We start from the raw sequence: 22,397 nt of genomic DNA, 5'->3' as shown, positions 1-22,397 counted from the left end.
CTTCAAGACCTGGCTCAAAATTTTCTCTCTTGATAGAAGGCTTTGGGAATAACACTTTCTATACTCAATCTTTTTTAGTAGTGGCCACTAACAGTTAATTTTCCTATCAGTGCCCTGTACTAGTGTGTATTTTATCATAGAATAGTGGTTAAATGTGTGGCCTTTAGGGATAGATGGCTTCAGTTTAAATCCCAGTTTCTACTGTATGACTCTGAATGAGTTACTTAACCTCTCTGTGCCTTCGTTTCACCACTTATAAAATAGGGATATTGGGGCTTCCCTGGTGGCGCAGTGGTTGAGAGTCCGCCTGCCGATGCAGGGGACGCGGGTTCATGTCCCGGTCCGGGAGGATCCCACGTGCCGCAGAGCGGCTGGGCCCGTGAGCCATGGCCGCTGGGCCTGCGCGTCCGGAGCCTGTGCTCTGCAACGGGAGAGGCCACAACAGTGAGAGGCCCGCGTAGCGCAAAAAATAAAAAAATAAAAAAATAGGGATATGACTGTCAATTACCATAGGATATTTTAAGGAGTAAAGGACTCAGCACTGTGCATAGTGCTGAGTATATAGGAAAGACTTATTATTATTGCTATTGTTATATGTTATTATCATGGTTAACCCTGTAAGTTCTTTGCATTTCCAACTAAATTGTTAATCTCTTCAAGTCAGACATTTACATCATTAATGAAATAAAAAACAATACAAAATGTTTGAGGTAAGTCACTTAAAGATATGAAACATTCTTTTCATAACTTTAAGGCATTTATATTTGGTATTTAAGCATCAATAAATACTTACATGTTATTGGGTTTTAGATGGTATTTTATTTTTTCCTTTATTAAATCTAGTCCAATGTATTACAAATAGAAAGTTAACACAGTCAACAAACAATAACTGAATACATAAATTATTTCTCAAAAGCACAATTTTGATTTAAAATATAACTTAAACATATTTCAAATCTAAAATATGTGGCATGTAAAAGCAGTGTTTACAAAATCAACCTTTTTTATCTCATGTTAAAAAGTCTGTGGTGGGGCTTCCCTGGTGGCGCAGTGGTTGAGAGTCCGCCTGCCGATGCAGGGGACATGGGTTCGTGTCCCGGTCGGCGAAGATCCCACATGCCGCGGAGCGGCTGGGCCCGTGAGCCATGGCCGCTGGGCCTGCGCATCCGGAGCCTGTGCTCCGCAACGGGAGAGGCCACACAGTGAGAGGCCCGCGTACCGCAAAAAAAAAAAAAAAAAAAAAAATCTGTGGTCCACTTAGGACAACTATCTTCTCCAAATGCCTAATAAAGTGTGAAGTTTACTGAAAGTACTTAATGGTATTTAGACTAAGTGTACTTTTCCAAACACTCACATTATGGGTTAATGCATTTGCAACAGACTTCTGAATGAGGTTACATATTGCTTATGTTGCAAATGAAAAATGCGGAAGAGTGAGGAGTTAGGACCTATTGAGTACCAATGGAAGTCAATGTTTTCTTCCACTTCCCTCTCTCTCAATAGAAAATAATCCCAGTCAGTACCATCCTAATCAAAGAATATGAAAATGTTTCATGTTAAAACTTGGAATTATAGAATCATATATGGATGGGAAAAAAAATCAAATCCAACTCCCTTATTTTATAGTTGAGAAAACTGAGGCCTGTAGCATTCATTTCAATTGAGACTTGTTTTCAAAACAACATTCATGCCCTTGAGTTATTTACTCTAGTTTTATCATTTATTTTCATGCTCTTTTATTGACCACAACTCAAAATACCAGTGTGCTCACAATGCCATGTGTTTGGATATGGTCCTTTCTACATGTGTCCCTGGAAAGGACTGTCTGGTCCTTGTGGGGAATTTTCCTTTGTGGTATCAAAGCCAGGAGCTCCAGGTTTTCCTCTGAGCATTTTTTAAGAGAACACTATCATGTAACATCTGGGGCCAGAAAGAAATCTTTATGGTATATATTTTACAGATATTTTCTTCTGGGATTTTTTTCTTCAAAGAGAAAAGCCTTTGTGAATATTTCACATAAAGCATATGTTAATTAATAAATTGTCAAGATTGCTAGATTCATCCCTGTGTGGGCCCATTTAAATATGTCCCTCAATAGCTAATTCATTTTCCAATCAAACTTGCTCAGCTACAATGTTGAAGTGCATTGCTCTAAACTTTGATACATTCAAGCCATGAGAACGAGCTCTAAAATTTGATACATTCAAGCCATGAAAACGAGTTTTTGAATAAATGTGGTATTCAAGGAAGTCTCAACCAGTATTGTTAGGGTACTTACCAGAGATATTTGTGACTAATCACTTTCTTTTTTTTTTTTTTTTTTTTTGCGGTATGCGGGCCTCTCACTGTTGTGGCCTCTCCCGTTGCGGAGCACAGGCTCCGGACGCGCAGGCTCAGCGGCCATGGCTCACGGGCCCAGCCGCTCCGCGGCATGTGGGATCTTCCCAGACCGGGACACGAACCCGTGTCCGCTGCATCGGCAGGCGGACTCTCAACCACTGCGCCACCAGAGAAGCCCTGTGACTAATCACTTTAACCTAAAGAAATAGGATTGGTAATAAAAACCCCAAACCACACCTTAATCACTTTGGAGTTGAAATTGTCTTTACATCTATCTATATAAATTTATATTTAATATTCGTTATTTCCTGAACAATATGTTTTTATTTATTTTTTTTATTGCAGACTTTGATCTTTAATTAAATGTACTGGACAGGAGGATTTGGGGACCCTGCGTTGTCTGTAAGTGGTAGGTAACAAATTGTGCTGAAGCAACGTCAAGTATCAACTACTAATACTTTTACAAAGCCCTTTTAGAAATTTTCACGTTGATGTTACCAATTGACGTCGGTTTATTAGCATTTGGTTAATTAAGAGAAACCATATTGAAATAAAAGGGGAAAGGCATACTAGAAGGACAGAGAGAGATTCTCCCCATTTCCCTCCCCACCCTCCCTCCTTTGAAAGCTTTCTGGGAGCAGCAGGTTCCTGCAAGTGCCAGGAATCCGGTCTCTGGTGAAGCGCGGAGCACTGCAACGCCAGGGCTTTCCCAGTTGGGGACTACAGGGGGACTACAGGCTGCTTGGAACGTGCAAACACCTGGCGTGGTTCTTGAGGGCCCTGGAGACTTGAGTCTCATTCCGGTCCGCTCCAGGGTTGTAGGCAGAAGGCTCTGAGCGGTCAGAGGGGTTTCCTGTGTGTCAGCAACATCACTCTGCCGAGATAGCTGGCGGAAGAGCCAAGGAGCGCTCCCGGACCAATCGCTCTCCAGCAGCCAGCCCTACCCCCTGACCCTGACCGAGCGCGCCCTGACCGCCGACTCTGGTGAAGACCGGCTCTCCCAGAAGACGCCTCCGGCCCCGGGCGAACTTCGCGCAGGCACGCCCCTCGCCTCCCGGAGGAGCGCGGACTCGCCCGGGTGCGCAAACTCCGCCCATCCTCGCGGGGAGCCCGGCTCGCCCTCCCGCCGCCTGCACTCAAGCAGGTCTCTAGAAGAGCCTGCGAGCTAACACAGACGGCGAGCCGGACGCGATCCAGAAGCACACGAGTCTGCGACCACGCGCGCTCCGATGGCCCCCAGAGGCTGAGAGCCGGGGGCGCGGAGGCAGCGGCGCGGGTCCTAGAGCCGAGCTGCTGGCTTGCAAGGTAGGGCGCAGGAAGATGCCCAAACGAAGTTGATCTTTGGGGGAAGGAGGTTGGGGCGCGCCCTCCCCATCTCAGCGAGTTTGGCTCGACCTCACTGAGCCCCCGGCGCGCTCTCCGGCGCGAACCCGCGGTCCCTCGGGAAAGCGCAGTCGGAAAGTTGTCGGCGGCGGTGTCCGTAGCGCCCTGTTGTGTAACCTCGGCGCTGCCAGCCTCACCGGGAAGTTGCTGGTCCTCCGGCCAGCCCGGTTCGGTCGCGGCCCGGGGCAGATTTCATGGCCCGCGGCGAACGCGGGGCCGGAGCCGGCGTGGGCGAGCCCCTGCTTGACCCCTCCCGCAGAGTTCCCCGGCGCCCCCTCCCGTCTGCTCGCCCGCCTTTCCGATGCTCGCTGCGCCCCTCGCCGCCGCCCTCTTGCCGCCGCTTGCCCCTTGGAGCCGCCGCCTAAGTCGGGGAGGAGAGAATGACCGAGGTGCTGTGGCCGGCGGTCCCCAATGGGACGGACGCTGCCTTCCTGGCCGGCCCGGGCTCGCCCTGGGGGAACAGCACAGTGGCCTCCACCGCCGCCGTCGCCTCTCCGTTCAAATGCGCGCTGACCAAGACAGGCTTCCAGTTCTACTACCTGCCAGCTGTCTACATCTTGGTGTTCATTGTCGGCTTCCTGGGCAACAGCGTGGCCATCTGGATGTTCGTCTTCCACATGAAGCCGTGGAGCGGCATCTCCGTGTACATGTTCAACTTGGCCTTGGCGGACTTCTTGTACGTGCTGACTCTGCCGGCGCTCGTCTTCTACTACTTCAATAAGACCGACTGGATCTTCGGGGATGCCATGTGCAAGCTGCAGAGGTTCATCTTCCACGTGAATCTCTATGGCAGCATCTTGTTCCTGACCTGCATCAGCGCGCACCGGTACAGCGGTGTGGTGTACCCGCTCAAGTCCCTGGGCAGGCTGAAGAAGAAGAACGCAGTCTATATCAGCGTGCTGGTGTGGCTCATCGTGGTGGTGGGGATCTCCCCCATCCTCTTCTATTCCGGCACCGGGATCCGGAAAAACAAAACTATCACCTGCTATGACACCACCTCAGACGAGTACCTGCGAAGTTATTTCATCTACAGCATGTGCACGACTGTGGCCATGTTCTGTGTCCCTTTGGTGCTGATTTTGGGCTGTTACGGATTAATTGTGAGAGCTTTGATTTACAAAGACCTGGACAATTCGCCTCTGAGGAGGAAATCCATTTACCTGGTGATTATTGTACTGACTGTTTTTGCTGTGTCTTACATCCCTTTCCACGTGATGAAAACAATGAATTTGAGGGCCCGGCTGGATTTTCAGACCCCAGAAATGTGTGCTTTCAATGACAGGGTTTATGCCACTTATCAGGTGACAAGAGGTCTAGCAAGTCTCAACAGTTGTGTGGACCCCATTCTCTATTTCTTGGCAGGAGATACTTTCAGAAGGAGACTCTCCCGAGCCACCAGGAAAGCTTCCAGAAGAAGTGAGGCAAATTTGCAGTCCAAGAGTGAAGACATGACTCTCAATATTTTATCCGAGTTCAAGCAGAACGGAGATACAAGCTTGTGAAGACGCAAGAATCCCCAAACACCCACTTTTGTAACATGGTAGGATGCTTAATAGAGCCAAGTGCTTTTTTCCCCTTTAAGTTTCTAGTAAGATTAGAGAAAATGCAAACCAAGAAAGCAGTGAGTTTAAAAAAAAGAAATAGAAGTGGAAATGCCTACACCCACACTTAGCTTGTTTGGGTTTGCTTTCAAGGACTTCCTTCTTTCTCACCAGAAGTATGTAACATAAAATAATACTATCCTTAAATATTTACTTTCTCTTCTGCCTTTAAAATTTGCAAGCTCTTCTGTTTAAAGTTTACGTGAGTACTGGAGCTATTTGGATATTAATAACTTCTCCAAGAAAACTGACCACCTGAAACTTGAGTTTGTGATTCATCTAGTCTTTATTGTTTTTAATAATCTGAGGTGGGAACAAATTGAAACTTCACATCCTCAAATTACTGTAGTACAGCAAAATACTAAACTCGGTTCACTCAGTAGCAGATGAACAGATTGCAGCTGGGTGTTTCTTGGTCCTGTAAGCATAGGTGATGGCCGGCTGAATTACTTTGGAGAATTAAATAGAAAAATCAAGTCAATGAATTTACAAGTCTCAAAAGTGATTATCTCCCAGTTATTTCTAGAAAACTGCTCACTCTGCGTTGGGTGCTAAATGTTTGGTGGTGGAATCCTGTATATATTATCTTACAGGTAAAATGCCTTCAAAATAATCAAAGTGCATGTACTTTCCTTTGTAAACACCACAAACTCTGTTAGACTTCCTGTGACAAAGAGCATTTACTTGCACCACTGCTGTGCAGTGCCCTAGGAGTGTGTTTGTGTTCCAGTACAAATGCTCACTTCCATCTGTAAAAACAGTTTTCAAAATCACAGATAAATTACAGACCAAGGTTGAATAACTGTTAGCGAGTTGAGGGATGTTGGGCAGGCGGGAGAGTGGCTGACAGTCATCCATAATGCATAGCCGGCAAACATATTCTCGAATGTATGAGGCAACTGGGAGTGGGGAGAAGACATTTTTAGAATAAGGACTTTAGTTTAAATTAATTATGGTGTAAAGGCCCTTTTTTTGTTTTGTTTTGTTTTTGCTCCTTCCAAATGCTGGAAAACATTAAATGCAATATAAAAAGAAGAAGGAAGAATGTGTATGGGTTGTGTTGGTAGAATGAAATGCTGTAATGCTTCACTGGATCTTACATCCTCATATTTGAAGGAAAAAACTCCAAACATATGGGAAAGGGAAATATGAGGAATTAAATTTAAGTACTTGAAGTACCACAGCACTAAAAAGTAAGGTATAGAAACTACTAATCAGACTAGCAATAGTTTAACCAGACAGTGTTTTCTTTTATATTTTCCCTCTGCCGGGCAGTAATGACAAATCTGTAAAATACTTCAAGAACTTTAATAACGATTTTCAGTGGATATTGAATTGCGGCATTTCTAGCCTTTGAAATGGTCAAATTCGATACAATGCCGAATAATGAGGTGAGGTGACGATTTCCAACACCAAATAAATAAATCCAGTGTCAAAGGAATTTTTAATGGTGAAGGTACCCCCAACAAAGCCAATATCAGAGTCTGCGGCTGATGGTGGGGTAACTTGTTTGAAAGCACTTTATATGTAGAACAGTTTGGGGCTGTGCTTCAAGGTGAGAACCCTAGCGCCCTGTGGGACCTGGTGGCAGGGAAGTCAGAGCTGGGCTTCAGTTCTTGCAGGACCTCAGTGGACTGCAGATTTGTGAGCCCTAAAGTTTCTTCCTAGACTTGCTCCGGCCACTAAGATCAATGAAGAAAAGCTGTGTTTAGCCATCCTAAAGAGTGCTGCTTTTTCACATGTTCAGCCTTAAAGCACAGAATTGTAGAAACCAAATCAAGAAGAAACCTTCTAGATGTCCTACCTACACCTCCCCATTTTGAGAAAAAAGAAGGGTTAGCTAGGTTCTCATTTGGTTAGGGCCCTGCAGTGTTGTCTGTTGTGGAATCCTAAAAGAAAAAGACTAAGATATGTCATGAGTGTGTTACCCCTGTCAAATATCATGTTCAGTGAGGCACAATTAATATCACTAAATTATCCAAAATGGAAATGTCAAAGTCCGTATCATCCTTAAACTCGAAGGCTAATGGTACACATTTCTATAATATTCCCTAACCATTTACTTTAGTGTTCTCCCTTTTAGGTCTGATGCCCAGCCTGGTTTACAGTATGTGTTAAGTACGTTGTTTCAGCTTCCAGAGAACTTTCTTTTGGTCCAGTGTGGAGGTGAACAGTGACTAGAAATGCCCTTTTACTTCTTGGCATGCTTTTTCCAGAGTGTTTCTTCTTTAGCTTCATACATCACGTGGTAGACAATGATGACATGCAGATGCCTGCCTAATAGTGACAAGAATGATCTCTCCAACCCCTTCCAGGCATAAATTGGTCTCTGGGACGAGTCTGCTAATGGTGAGCTATTGGCTGAAGATCTGATTCATGATATATGATAAGAGTAGGTATTTTAAGAGTAAAGGCAGAAATCTACTGGCATTTTGATAAAAGAGTCAAAATTACAGAACTTATCAGTTAACTAAATTTCACACTACAAAACTGTTTGAATGCCAAGCTCAAGGCGTTTTATGGCTCATCAGTTGGCATCTTTGACTCTTTGAACATCAATGTTTGCACCTGTTTGCAAACAATGTTTGCACTTGTTTGCATCAGTGTTTGCACTGAAATGCTAAAAAACACAGACCAAGAAGAGATACAGCATGAGAGTAGGATTTGGAGTTAAAATGGTGACACTGCCGCTTGGCCAGCTGTGGAACTCTTGACCCTGGCAAGCCCACTCTCCGTGGATTAAAAGGGTTAGATGACATCCATCTGTTGGGGCCTTAGGGGATATGGTAAAGCCAGAGGTGCATGAAGTCTGCTACTGTATTTTCCAGGACTGTTCAATTCCAGTCCTTGACTGAAAATTCATACAAAGTTCACCGACTGTGATATGGATATGACCTGTAGGTTTTCTCAGTCTCCTCAGGGCAGTGCACTACACTGCCTTTGGATACAAGAGATGTCAGTGCTTATAGCACTGTAGCAGCTTGTAGCAGCTGGAATTGGACTAGTGACAGTAAAGATTTGTAATTAATTAGAGATATAGTGAAGCTTTAACTTTGTTGGTCAAATTGTAACTATCATAATAGTATTTATTGATGAAGCTCACAGCCCTCCCATTGTACAGATTGAAGAACTTTCTTGAAAGTTCCAACATACTGAGGTGAATTATATTTATTACAATGTATAATATTAATATGTCACACTGGTGTATTTTACATAATATATGATGCATAAAAAATGAGAGTTACTGTATATTATGATGCTTTCCAAATATCAGTATCTTGAAATGTTAAAGTCTTCAGATTTCTTTTATCTAAAATATGAAAATCTGTTTTGTGATACAAGTGGTTCATTTTCTCTACAAATGCTTTTGCACGTTTATCTTTTTATTTAGGGTTCTTTCTACATAGACACAGTTTGGTGTCAATCGATAGTAAATACAAAATATCTTAGCCAGACTGGGTCTGTACTGTCTACATTTTATATACTATTGTAGAAAAGTTTATATTGTCTTTTTAATACATTTGGAATTGTGTCCCCAAATACAGTCAGAGCTTCCCATTTCCAAATGCAAAAGCCTTGTCCTAAATTCAAAGGAGATCTCTTACGTTTTAGAAGTATGGTGAGATGGGCATTACAGATACAACATTAGAGTTTGAGGAGATACTTTAGGGAGATGGGGAGAGAAAGAGGCAGCTGATATAATCAGTTACTGTGCTCAATTCCGCTTCAATTTTTATTTTGTGTTTCAAGGTGAAATAGTATAATCTTAATTTCTGTGAGATGGAGTTTCTAAGTAACACACTACCAGCAAGTTCAACACTGCTAGTAATTTTATTGTTTTCTTTGTTCATTTGATAATTTTAATTCCAATTTTTACAGTAATAACTGTATATTATTTAGCTGCTGAATCCTGTTTCAGTTTTTTAGTTCTGTTGTACATTGTATTATACACATCATTACAAATTAATATGAAGGGGAATATATGTTACATATCAAAAATTGTGAATTTGAATTCTAGTATGTTTTAGTGCTTTTGCCAAAATGTTTATTTTTATAATATCTGTAATTTTAATATAGATAATTGAACTAGATTTCTTTGTGATTAATAGTGCCATTGAATGAGCAGTATGGAAACAGTGTTACTTGACATTTTGAGCTTTCTCAGGTTTATCGAAATCAATGGTAGCTTAACAGATTCCAGACTAATTGTGCATAATTGTGTTTTAAAAGGAATGTATATTTCCTATAAGTTTGCATGCAGGAGTGTACAGCTTGGAATGTGTGTGTGTGTGTGTGTGTGTGTCCATGGCATGGCAGCCAACTTCGTATCTGCTGTTGGTAATAACAGCAGAGCTTTGATATAATCATGGTCATTAGAATTGTACCTACCATAGACAGTTAAAACTGAAAAAGTCTCAATAAAACTATGAAATGTGGTCTGATGGCTTCTATGTTATTATAGTACTAATACTTACAAGTTTCCCCAAATTTTGACATGTACCATTATACCGGCTGGCAAATATTGGCAATACTACTTACTAGTATCCTACTAATACTAGGATATATTGAATCAGCGCAGGCATCTCTTAACATGTAGCCTGGACTGTAAGAAGTGAAGTGTTAAAGAAAGAATCCTGGTGCAAGGTAACTGATAAGATCATCATTATTTGATATTTAAATATTAATAGGAACTTGATTTAATTCTTTGAGGAAAATATGGAACACAATCTTAATACATATTTCTCATACTAGTATTCTGTGTTTAAAATGTTAGCTGTAATCTAATATAATGTAATGCCTCCTCTAATTTTTTAATCCATGGAGGTAGTGATTCTAATAATCTTTTGTGGTTTCTGTTTATCTATTAGCCTACATTGCCTACTTCTCTCAAGTTTATATATTGATAGACACACATGCACACATATATATATTGCTATGCAGTGAAAAGCTGTACCTGGAATGGACACATGCTTAAAGCATTACTTTTTTTCCTTAGTGGGGAAGGTAAGTGCACTATGGTCCTGCACTGGATTTTTTGGTTGTCTGCTGAGACAGGTGCCCTATCACAGAATCCTGTGGGTAGAAAAATGCAAATCTCTTGCAGCCCCTAAGATACTGTCACTCAGTTTTAACTCCTTAATCGACTATACTATCCAGACTTCACCACTCAGGAGTCCTCACTTACTAACATCAGCTTTGGGAGAGTTTTGTGGCTATGTATGTGTGTGTGTAAGTTTGTTTAGTGCATACACAGAAATTATACAGATAATTATCTTTCTGACTTAAGAAGAATTTACCATAACGCTTTGGGCACCCTGTGATTTTCAAAATCACTTTGGGATTATAGTCAGAGAAACTTCTCTATCCACAAGTAAATATACTGTGTTTAAATTCTCTTTTTTACTTTAATGAACTGGGAAGTTTATATTTTCTTTTCAGGAGGTTTAGACTTTTGCTGCCAGATATGGTCAGAGTTTCTATTTCCAAATGTAAAAAACATGTCCTAAATTCAAAATAGATCTGTTATGGTTTAAAAGTCTGATGGATGGGCCATTAAAGACACAACATATGTCACTAGAAATCCATGTAAATATTAATACTGTGCTTACTTGATTTAACCCTGCAAGGTTATATTGCTTTGGGGTAGACCCTAGGGCCTAACATCCCCAGCCAGCACGGTTTCTGGGACCGATGATCCAAACAACAGCTGTGGATGGAGTCAGGCCCCTGGGCTGAGCAGCTGACAGCACTGAAGCCCCATAGAAATGGACGTGGGTAAGGAGTAGGGGTGATGGGAGGCACGTGGGAGCAGTCAGTACTGCACAGAGGGGGAAAAATGCACTGCCTTTCTGTGTGAAGGTGGAAACTCCCTGATGATAGATTAAAACAGAAGGAGGCCTTGGAGATGATCCAATCCAGTCACCTCAGTTTGCTCCTGGGAGTCAAATTTTCACGTTCAAAGGTGGAAGTAGCAAAAAAACTGAGGGTTCTAACTCCTATTAACACATTCCTCCCACATCCCAGGGCCCCATTGGTGGGTCAGAAAATGAGTATAGTGGGTTATGATAGGCATTCATTCACATAATGGAACATTATAGATCACAGTCCGTAATCAGTGAGCAAGTCTTTGTGATTTTAACTTCAGACACACTCACACACACACTCACACAACACATATATTTACGTGCATTTGTGCCCTGCGTCACAGTGGACATTTGATTTCTTATTGAGGACCTGGTCAAAAAAGTTAAAAAATGACACTACTCAGCAAAAGGTAGCGTGGAGTTATGGAATAGGACATGAGAGATTGTTTTTTAAAAACTATTTTTAAATCAACACAAAGAATCTTAGTTGTTGAGAAGCTTCAAGATGGCGGAAGAGTTAGACGCAGAGATCACCTTCCTCCCCACAAATACATCAGAAATACATCTACATATGGAAAAACTCCTACAGGACACCTGCTGAACGCTGGCAGAAGACCTCAGACCTCCCCAAAGGCAAGAAACTCCCCACGTACCCGGGTAGGGCAAAAGAAAAAAGAATAAACAGAGACAAAAGAATAGGGACGGGACCTGCACCAGTGGGAGGGAGCTGTGAAGGAGGAAATGTTTCCGCACACTAGGAAGCCCCTTCGCGGGTGGAGACTGCGGGTGGCGGAGGGGGGAAGCTTCGGCACCGCGGAGGAGAGCGCAGCCACAGGGGTGTGGAGGGCAAAGCGGGGAGATTCCCGCACAGAGGATCGGTGCCGACCGGCACTCACCAGCCCGAGAGGCTTGTCTGCTCACCCGCCGGGGCGGGCGGGGCTGGAAGCTGAGGCTCAGGCTTCGGAGCGCCGGGAGAGGACTGGGGTTGGCGGCGTGAACACAGCCTGAAGGGGTTAGTGCGCCACGCCTAGCCGGGAGGGAGTCCGGGGAAAAGTCTGCACCTGCCGAAGAGGCAAGAGACTTTTTCTTCCCTCTTTGTTTCCTGGTGCGCCAGGAGAGGGGATTAAGAGCGCTCCTTAAAGGAGCTCCAGAGACGGGCTCGAGCCGCGGCTATCAGCGCGGGACCCAGAGACGGGCATTAGACGCTAAGGCTGCTGCTGCCGCCACCAAGAAGCACGTGTGCGAGAACAGGTCACTATCCCCACCTCCTCTCTGGGAGCTTCTGCAGCCCGCCACTGCCAGGGTCCCGTGATCCAGGGAAAATTTCCCCGGGAGAACGCACAGCGCGCCTCAGGCTGGTGCAATGTCACGCCGGCCTCTGCCGCCGCAGGCCCGCCCCGCAATCCGTGCCCCTCCCACCCCCGGCCTGAGTGAGCCAGAGCCCCCGAATGAGCGGCTCCCTTAACCCCGTCCTGTCTGAGCGAAGAACAGACGCCCTCCAGCGACCTACACGCAGAGGCGGGGCCAAATCCAAAGCTGAGCCCCTGGGAGCTGTGAGAACGAAGAAGAGAAAGGGAAATCTCTCCCAGCAGCCTCAGGAGCAGCGGATTAAAGCTCCACAATCAACTTGATGTACCCTGCATCTGTGGAATACCTGAATAGACAACGAATCATCCCAAATTAAGGAGGTGGACTTTGGGAGCAATGATATATATTTTTTTTCCCTTCTTCTCTTTTTGTGAGTGTGTATGTGTATGCTTCTGTGTGAGATTTTGTCTGTACAGCTTTGCTTTTACCATTTGTCCTAGGGTCCAGTCTGTCCACTTTTTTTGTTTTTATTACTTAAAAAAATTATTTTTCTTAATAAATATATTTTATTTTTTATTTTAATAACTTTATTTTATCTTCTTTATTTCTTCCTTTCTTCCTCCCTTTCTTTCTTTCTTTCTATCTTTTTCTTTCTTTCTTTCTTTCTTTTTCTTTCTTTCTTTCTATCTTTCTTTCTTTCTTTCTTTCTTTCCTAACTTTTATTCTGAGCCGTGTGGAGGACAGGCTCTTGGTGCTCCAGCCAGGCGACAGGGCTGTGCCACTGATGTGGGAGAGCCAAGTTCAGGACACTGGTCCACAAGAGACCTCCCAGCTCCACATAATATCAAACAGCGAAAATCTCCCAGAGATCTCCATCTCAACACCAACACCCAGCTCCACTCAACGACCAACAAGCTCCAGTGCTGGACACCCTATGCCAAACAACTAGCAAGACAGGAACACAGCCCCATCCATTAGCAGAGAGGCTGCCTAAAATAATAATAAGGCCACAGACACCCCAAAACACACCACCAGACGTGGACCTGCCCACCAGAAAGACAAGATCCAGCCTCATCCAGCAGAACATAGGCACTAGTCCCCTCCACCAGGAAGCCTACACAACCCACTGAACCAACCTTAGCCACTGGGGACAGACACCAAAAACAATGGGAACTGCGAACCTGCATCCCACAAAAAAGAGACCCCAAACACAGTAAGTTAAGCAAAATGAGAAGACAGAGAAACACACAGCAGATGAAGGAGCAAGGCAAAAACCCACCAGACCTAACAAATGAAGAGGAAATAGTCAGTCTACCTGAAAAAGAATTCAGAATAATGATAGTAAAGATGATCCAAAATCTTGGAAATAGAATGGAGAAACTACAAGAAACGTTTAACAAGGACCTAGAAGAACTAAACAGCAAACAAACAGTGATGAACAACACAATAAATGAAATTAAAAATTCTCTAGAAGGGATCAATAGCAGAATAAATGAGGCAGAAGAACGGATAAATGACCTGGAAGATAAAATAGTGGAAATAACAACTGCAGAGCAGAATAAAGAAAAAAGAATGAAAAGAATTAAGGACACTCTCAGAGACCTCTGGGACAACATTAAATGCACCAACATTCAAATTATAGGGTTCCCAGAAAAAGAAGAGAAAAAGAAAGGGACTGAGAAAATATTTGAAAAGATTATAGTTGAAAACTTCCCTAATGTGGGAAAGGAAATAGTTAATCAAGTCCAGGAATCACAGAGAGTCCCATACAGGATAAATCCATGGAGAAACATGCCAAGACACATATTAATCAAACTATCAAAAATTAAATACAAAGAACAAATATTAAAAGCAGCAAGGGAAAAACAACAAATAACATACAAGGGAATCCCAATAAGGTTAACAGCTGATCTTTCAGCAGAAACTCTGCAAGCCAGAAAGGAGTGGCAGGACATAATTAAAGTGATGAAAGGGAAAAACCAACAACCAAGATGACTCTACCCAGCAAGGATCTCATTCAGATTCGACGGAGAAATTAAAACCTTTACAGACAAGCAAAAGCTAAGAGAATTCAGCACCACCAAACCAGCTTTACAACAAATGCTAAAGGAACTTCTCTAGGCAGGAAACACAGAGAAGGAAAAGACCTACAATAATAAACCCAAAACAATTAAGAAAATGGTAATAGGAACATACATATCGATAATTACCTTAAATGTAAATGGATTAAATGCTCCAACCAAAAGACAAAGAGTGGCTGAATGGATACAAAAACAAGACCTGTATATACGCTGTCTACGAGAGACCCACATCAGACCTAGGGACACATACAGACTGAAAGTGAGGGGATGGAAAAAGATATTCCATGCGAATGGAAATCAAAAGAAAGCTAGAGTAGCAATTCTCATATCAGACAAAATAGTCTTTAAAGCAAAGGCTCTTACAAGAGACAAAGAAGGACACTACATAATGATCAAGGGATCAATCCAAGAAGAAGATATAACAATTGTAAATATTTATGCACCCAACATAGGAGCACCTCAATACATAAGGCAAATACTAACAGCCATAAAAGGGGAAATCCACAGTAACACAATCATAGGAGGGGACTTTAAAATCTCACTTTCACCAATGGACAGATCATCCAAAATGAAAATAAATATGGAAACACAAGCTTTAAATGATACATTAAACAAGATGGACTTAATTGATATTTATAGGACATTCCATCCAAAAACAACAGAATACACATTCTTCTCAAGTGCTCATGGAACATTCTCCAGGATAGACCATGTCTTGGGTCACAAATCAAGCCTTGGTAAATTTAAGAAAATTGAAATCGTATCAATTATCTTTTCCGAACACAACGCTATGAGACTAGATATCAATTACAAGAAAATATCTGTAAGGAATACAAACACATGGAGGCTAAACAACACACTACTTAATAGCCAAGAGATCACTGAAGAAATCAAAGGGGAAATCAAAAAATACCTAGAAACAAATGACAATGACAACACAACGATCCAAAATCTATGGGATGCAGCAAAAGCGGTTCTAAGAGGGAAGTTTATAGCAATAAAATCTTACCTTAAGAAACAAGAAGCATCTCAAATAAACAACCTAACCTTACACCTAAAGCAATTAGAGAAAGAAGAACCAAAAAACCCCAAAGTTAGCAGAAGGAAAGAAATCATAAAAATCAGATCAGAAATAAATGAAAAAGAAATGAAGGAAACAATAGCAAAGATCAGTCAAACTAAAAGCTGGTTCTTTGAGAAGATAAACAAAATGGATAAACCATTAGCCAGACTTATCAAGAAAAAAATGGAGAAGACTCAAATCAACAGAATTAGAAATGAAAAAGGAGAAGTAACAACTGACACTGCAGAAATACAAAGGATCATGAGAGATTAGTACAAGCAACTCTATGCCAATAAAATGGACAACCTGGAAGAAATGGACAAATTCTTAGAAATGCACAACCTTCCGAGACTGAGCCCAGAAGAAATAGAAAATATGAACAGACCAATCACAAGCACTGAAATTGAAACTGTGATTAAAAATCTTCCAACAAACAAAACCCCAGGACCAGATGGCTTCACAGGCGAATTCTATCAAACATTTAGAGAAGAGCTAACACCTACCCTTCTCAAACTCTTTCAAAATGTAGCAGAGGGAGGAACACTCCCAAACTCATTCTACGAGGCCACCATCACTCTGATACCAAAACCAGACAAAGATGTCACAAAGAAAGAAAACTACAGGTCAGTATCACTGATGAACATAGATGCAAAAATCCTCAACCAAATACTAGCAAACAGAATCCAACAGCACATTAAAAGGATCATACACCATGATCAAGTGGGGTTTATCCCAAGAATGCAAGGATTCTTTAATATACGTAAATCAATCAGTGTCATACACCATATTAAAAAATTGAAGGAGAAAATATGATCATCTCAATAGATTCAGAGAAAGCTTTTGAAAAAATTCAACACCCGTTTATGATAAAAACCCTGCAGAAAGTAGGCATAGAGGGAAATTTCCTGAACATAATAAAGGCCATATATGACAAACCCACAGCCAACGTCATCCTCAATGGTGAAAAACTGAAAACATTTCTACTAAGATCAGGAACAAAACAAGGTTGCCCACTCTCACCACTATTATTCAACATAGTTTTGGAAATTTTAGCCACAGCAATCAGAGAAGAAAAAGAAATAAAAGGAATCCAAATCAGAAAAGAAGAAGTAAAGCTGTCACTGTTTGCAGATGACATGATACTATATATAGAGAATCCTAAAGATGCTACCAGAAAACTACTAGAGCTAATCAATGAATTTGGTAAAGTAGCAGGATACAAAATTAATGCACAGAAATCTCTGGCATTCCTCTACAGTAATGATGAAAAATCTGAACGTGAAATCAAGAAAACACTCCCATTTACCACTGCAACAAAAAGAATAGAATATCTAGGAATAAACCTACCTAAGGAGACAAAAGACCTGTATGCAGAAAATTATAAGACACTGATGAAAGAAATTAAAGATGATACAAATAGATGCAGAGATATACCATGTTCTTGGATTGGAAGAATCAACATTGTGAAAATGCCTCTACTACCCAAAGCAATCTACAGATTCAATGCAAACCCTATCAAACTACCACTGGCATTTTTCACACAGCTAGAACAAAAAATTTCACAATTTGTATGGAAACACAAAAGACCCCAAATAGCCAAAGCAATCTTGAGAAAGAAAAACGGAGCTGGAGGAATCAGATTCCCTGACTTCAGACAATACTACAAAGCTACAGTAATCAAGCCAGTATGGTACTGGCACAGAAACAGAAATATAGATCAATGGAACAGGATAGTAAGCCCAGAGATAAACCCACACACATGTGGTCACCTTATCTTTGATAAAGGAGGCAGGAATGTACAGTGGAGAAAGGACAGCCTCTTCAGTAAGTGGTGCTGGGAAAACTGGACACATACATGTAAAAGTATGAGATTAGATCCCTCCCTAACACCATACACAAAAATAAATTCAAAATGGATTAAAGACCTAAATGTAAGGCCAGAAACTATCAAACTCTTAGAGGAAAACATAGGCAGAACACTCTATGACATAAAGCACAGCAAGGTCCTTTTTGCCCCACCTCCTAGAGAAATGCAAATAAACAGAAAAATAAACAAATGGGACCTAATGAAACTTCAAAGCTTTTGCACAGCAAAGGAAATCATAAAAAGACGAAAATAAAACCCTCAGAACGGGAGAAAATATTTGCAAATGAAGCAAGTTACAAAGGCTTAATCTCCAAAATTTACAAACAGCTCATGCAGCTCAATATCAAAAAAACAAGCAACCCAATCCAAAAATGGGCAGAAGACCTAAATAGACATTTCTCCGTAGAAGATATACAGATTGCCAACATGAAAGGATGCTCAACATCACTAATCATTAGAGAAGTGCAAATCAAAACTACAATGAGATATCATCTCACACTGGTCAGAATGGTCATCATCAAAAAATCAACAAACAATAAATGCTGGAGAGGGTGTGGAGAAAAGGGAACCCTCTTGTACTGTTGATGGGAATGTAAATTGATACAGCCACTGTGGCTAACAGTATGGAGGTTCCTTAAAAAACTAAAAATAGAGCTACCATACGTCCCAGCAATCCCACTACTGGGCATGTACCCTGAGAAAACCATAATTCAAAAAGAGTTATGTACCAAAATGTTCTTTGCAGCTCTATTTACAATAGCCAGGACATGGAAGCAACCTAAGTGTCCACTGACAGATGAATGGATAAAGAAGATGTGGCACATATATACAATGGAATATTACTCAGCCATGAAAAGGAAAGAACCTGAGTGATTTATAGTGAGGTGCATGGACCCAGAGACTTTCATACAGAGTGAAGTAAGTCAGAAAGAGAAAAACAAATAGTGTATGCTAACACATATATATGGAATCTAAAAGAAAAAAAAAAAAACTCATGAAGAACCTAGGGACAAGACGGGAATATGATGCAGACCTGCGAGAGAATGGACTTGAGGATACGGGGAAGGGGAAGGGGAAGCTGGGAGAAAGTAAGAGAATGGCATGGACATAGATACACTACCAAACATAAAATAGATGTTAGTGGGAAGCAGCTGCATATCACAGGGAGATCAGCTCGGTGCTTTGTGACCATCTAGAGGGGTAGGATAGGGAGGGTGGGAGGGAGGGAGATGAAGAGGGACGAGATATGGGGACATATGTATATGTTTAACTGATTCACTTTGTTAGAAAGCAGAAAGTAACACACCATTGTAAAGCAATTATACTCCAATAAACATGTTAAAGAATAAAAAAAAAATCTTAGTTGTTAATTTTGTTACATGTGTTCTCGTTTTTTTAAATGTTACTTTCTTCTGAAGATTTCACTTGGAATTCCCAAAGAAATGAGTAAAGCAGCATTTAGACTACATCTAAGGATGGTTAATTTTAGTTTAAGATGGTACAATTGAAACTTATATTTATGTAAACTTTGACAGCTTAACTCTTCATTCTATTCCCTCTGGTTTGAACAGTTAACATCAAAAAAGCAAACGTCCACTACGTGTAAGAGCATTGGCTTTGCAGTCAAAATGCCTTAGGTTTGAAGCTACCTATCGCTGCCGTTTACTACTTCTGTATCCTGGGCAAGTTACTTAAATCCTCTTGGTTGTGTTTTTCTCAACTATAAAATGGGCATAAAAATTTGCAGCTCAAAGGATGTTAGGAGAATTAAGTGAAAAAAAATATGCAAAGCCCCTACCATATAATGCACACTTAATAAATGGTAGGTATACCATTCTTGAGGCTGCTAAGGTTTTGCCACTCCACATGCCATTTTCTTATTGTTATTATTATTTCTCTTTTTATTAATACAAATATTATTTCTACTAATAGGGATATTAAAATTTCTGTTTTCTTTCACGCCATGGAGGTTTTGTGTTTCTCCTGGAAATTTACATTGTGGGATTGAGAGTGGGTCTCTTAGAAATTCATGCTATGGGATTGAGTGCATTTAAAATTGCTCTTTTCAGAGAAAGACAAATATCACATGATATCACTTCTATGTGGAATCTAAAAAAATGATACAAATTAACTTTTTTTAGAAAACAGAAATAGACTCACAGAGAAAACAAATTTATGGCTACCAAAGGGGAAAGAGGGGTAAGGGATAAATTAGGAGTTTGGGATTAACAGATATGCATTACTGTATATAAAATAGGTAACCAACAAGGACCTCCTGTATAGCACAGGGAGCTGTATTCAATGTCTTGTAATAACGTATAATGGAAAAGAATCTGAGAAATATATATATATATTTTTTAGTTGCTCTTTTGGACATTCTACTGAATATCTGAGGTCAAATAATAAACAAGTATTCAATTTTTTGATGCTTTGTACCATGATATTCACTGTGTGGGACAAAGATATATAAGGCCAAGTATGTACAGCTAAAAATATATCCTCAAGAACGGTCTGCTGACCTCCTTAACTGGGCCTCACCTTCAGATTCATGGTCTATTTTCAGTCACCACAGTCCAGAGCCTGGTCTTCAGTTTTGCAGATCTAGAAACTTGATCTCAACAGTTCACCTAGAGGTCACCAACTCTGGGGCACTGACTAACACCAAGTAAACTGACAAGAAAATCATTTACCAACTAGAATGTCACCTTATGAGTATACAACAGCTATATCTCAGTCACAATAACAGACATCTGCCTTTTTGTTTAATCTAATTATGTATCAGAAAGTTGCCTGCAGAGCTTAAAATAAGAACAAAGAGAGGCACTATTTTTAATAAGATAGAGAAGCTAAGAGAATTGCTTATCCCTAGAGATATTGGTCATGACAATCAGCATTCACCCTGTACTTGAAGAAATTCCACCTGCTTGTGACAGCTTAGCAGCACATAAGTAGAAAATTTCACATCTGCTTATTTTCTTTTAAAATCAGTCACCACCATTATTACTTCTTTACTTGCAAATTTTGTTGTAGTAATGGCTCCCAATGGTGGTGTAGGAAGAGGGGTATGGTAAAGAACATTGCAGCGCTTGCTAAGTTGGAGATAATTAAAAGACATCTAGCTGGAAAGGTAGAATATGTCATTACAAAGACCATTCTAGTGTTGTAGCAAGAGATAGAGGTTGTCCATGTGCAAATGATAGCTTTAACCAAGTAAGTAGGTGTAAGCACTCAGGGAGAATGTGTCGGCACAGAAAAAAAAGGGCCAGCAGAGGCGGGTGGAGTTGAACCATAAGCAACACCAGCATTGGTGGGATGGACAGAGAAGAATACTGAGCAGGAAGAATTGGAGTCATAGAAGATCCCTGACAGCCTCCTGAAGAAATCAGTCTCAGAAGAGGATTTCAGGGAGGAGGTAAATCTGTGTCCCTTGTTACAGCAAGGGCCATAAAGACGTCTGCTGGATTTAGAAATTAGAAAGCATTGGTGTTTAATTGAGAGCATTTTCAAACCATAAAAATAGCAATGATTACTGATCACCCAAGAAGTGTTTTGGTGATGATATTGAGGAAAAGAGGTTAGTAGTTTGAGGAGAAGACAGGGATTAGAGATAGAAAAAGGTATAAAGAAAGAGATTGCTTTATAATGCCAGAGGAAACAAGGTCTTGGGGAAACTAGAGTAGATGGATGACATCAACAGGACAAAGGAGAAGAAGTGGCTGTGGTTACTGGAGTTGAATGGCAGTAAAGGCTGTCACAGTAGAGGAGAGCCATAATTGGAGGCTAAGACACTTGGTGGGCCACTGAGTGACAGGAAGACTGTAGGAGTTGTGGAGGAAACTGATTCAAAAGTTGGTGTGCAAGAAGAGCACTAAGTAGGGGAGAGCTAGCAAGAATTAGTTGGCATTACTCTCAAAAGAGAGAGTTACATAGTGGTGGAGGAATAATGTTAAGATGCAGTGGGGATCTGGGAGAATGCCTATCCCTTTTCTGGTGGGTTAGGGTAGTGAGATAAAAGAAATGGCTTCTACTGGGAAAAAGGGCGAGCAAAATATTTTACTGGAAAGTTGTCAGCAGCTTTTGGTAAAAGAAGGTTGAGGGTACAGAAGTTTCCTTTGGAAAGAATTGTGTCCCCAGAATACATAGCAAACAAAAAAAAAAAGAAGAAAGAAAGAAAAAGGGTAGGAAGCGTGGTCAAGAGAGGGTAGAAATGGGAAGAGAGGGAAATGAACTGGATGGAGAAGAAAAATTTGGTGACAAGCAAACTTGTACCCAGGAGGTCATGTGAGATCATGAGGATAAAAGAGGCAAGCTGTAGAAAGATCCCAGGGTGGAAATAACTGATATCTCAATAGGAACTTTGGCAGTAAGTTTCCCCATAGTCTAGACAGATTGTCTTTAGATAGATGGAATCAGGGAAGAAGGAAATAGATTGGCTTTAGACAGTGATGGAGAGCTTGTGTGGTGGTTTTAAAACATGGCTATAAATTCCTTGCTATTTCTTTCCATTAAGAATTGTCCCTGGTGGCAGAGTGGTTAAGAATCCGCCTGCCAATGCAGGGGACACAGGTTCGATCCCTGGTCTGGGAAGATCCTACGTGCCACGGAGCAACTAAGCCCGTGCGCCACAACTACTGAAGCCCACATGCTCTAGGGCCTGCATACGCAACTACTGAGCCCGCGTGCTGCAATGACTGAAGCCCACGCGCCTAGAAGCCGGCGCACTGCAACGAAGAGTAGCCCCCACTCGCTGCAACTAGAGAAAGCCCACGCAGAGCAATGAAGACCCAATGCAGCCAAAAAAAAAAAAAAAAAAAATTGGGGTCTATGTTCCCTCCCCTTGAATCTGAGAGGGTCTGTAATTATTTTGACAAACAAAATATGGCGAAGTGA

At 41.4% G+C, this 22,397-nt stretch overlaps 1 protein-coding gene across 1 annotated transcript; it reads left to right on the top strand.

Annotated features, from left to right (window-relative positions):
* Window positions 1-2,988: 2,988 nt before the first annotated feature.
* Window positions 2,989-12,638, top strand: P2RY1 (purinergic receptor P2Y1). The gene has a single exon (XM_089910985.1). The coding sequence runs from the start codon at window positions 4,104-4,106 to the stop codon at window positions 5,223-5,225; it is 1,122 nt and encodes a 373-aa protein (XP_089767111.1). The 5' UTR covers window positions 2,989-4,103; the 3' UTR covers window positions 5,226-12,638.
* Window positions 12,639-22,397: the final 9,759 nt, after the last annotated feature.

Source organism: Delphinapterus leucas, chromosome 4 (genome assembly GCF_059928025.1).
Source record: "Delphinapterus leucas isolate spDelLeu-1000000601 "Yukka" chromosome 4, BTC_Dleu_Yukka2, whole genome shotgun sequence".
NCBI lineage: Eukaryota > Metazoa > Chordata > Mammalia > Artiodactyla > Monodontidae > Delphinapterus > Delphinapterus leucas.
The sequence above is the reverse complement of the archived record's forward strand: the minus strand, read 5'-3'. Positions and strand labels throughout refer to the sequence as shown.

Excerpts from the sequence above, each read along its gene's own strand:
- P2RY1 (XM_089910985.1), top strand. The coding sequence starts at position 4,104 with ATGACCGAGGTGCTGTGGCCGGCGGTCCCCAATGGGACGGACGCTGCC.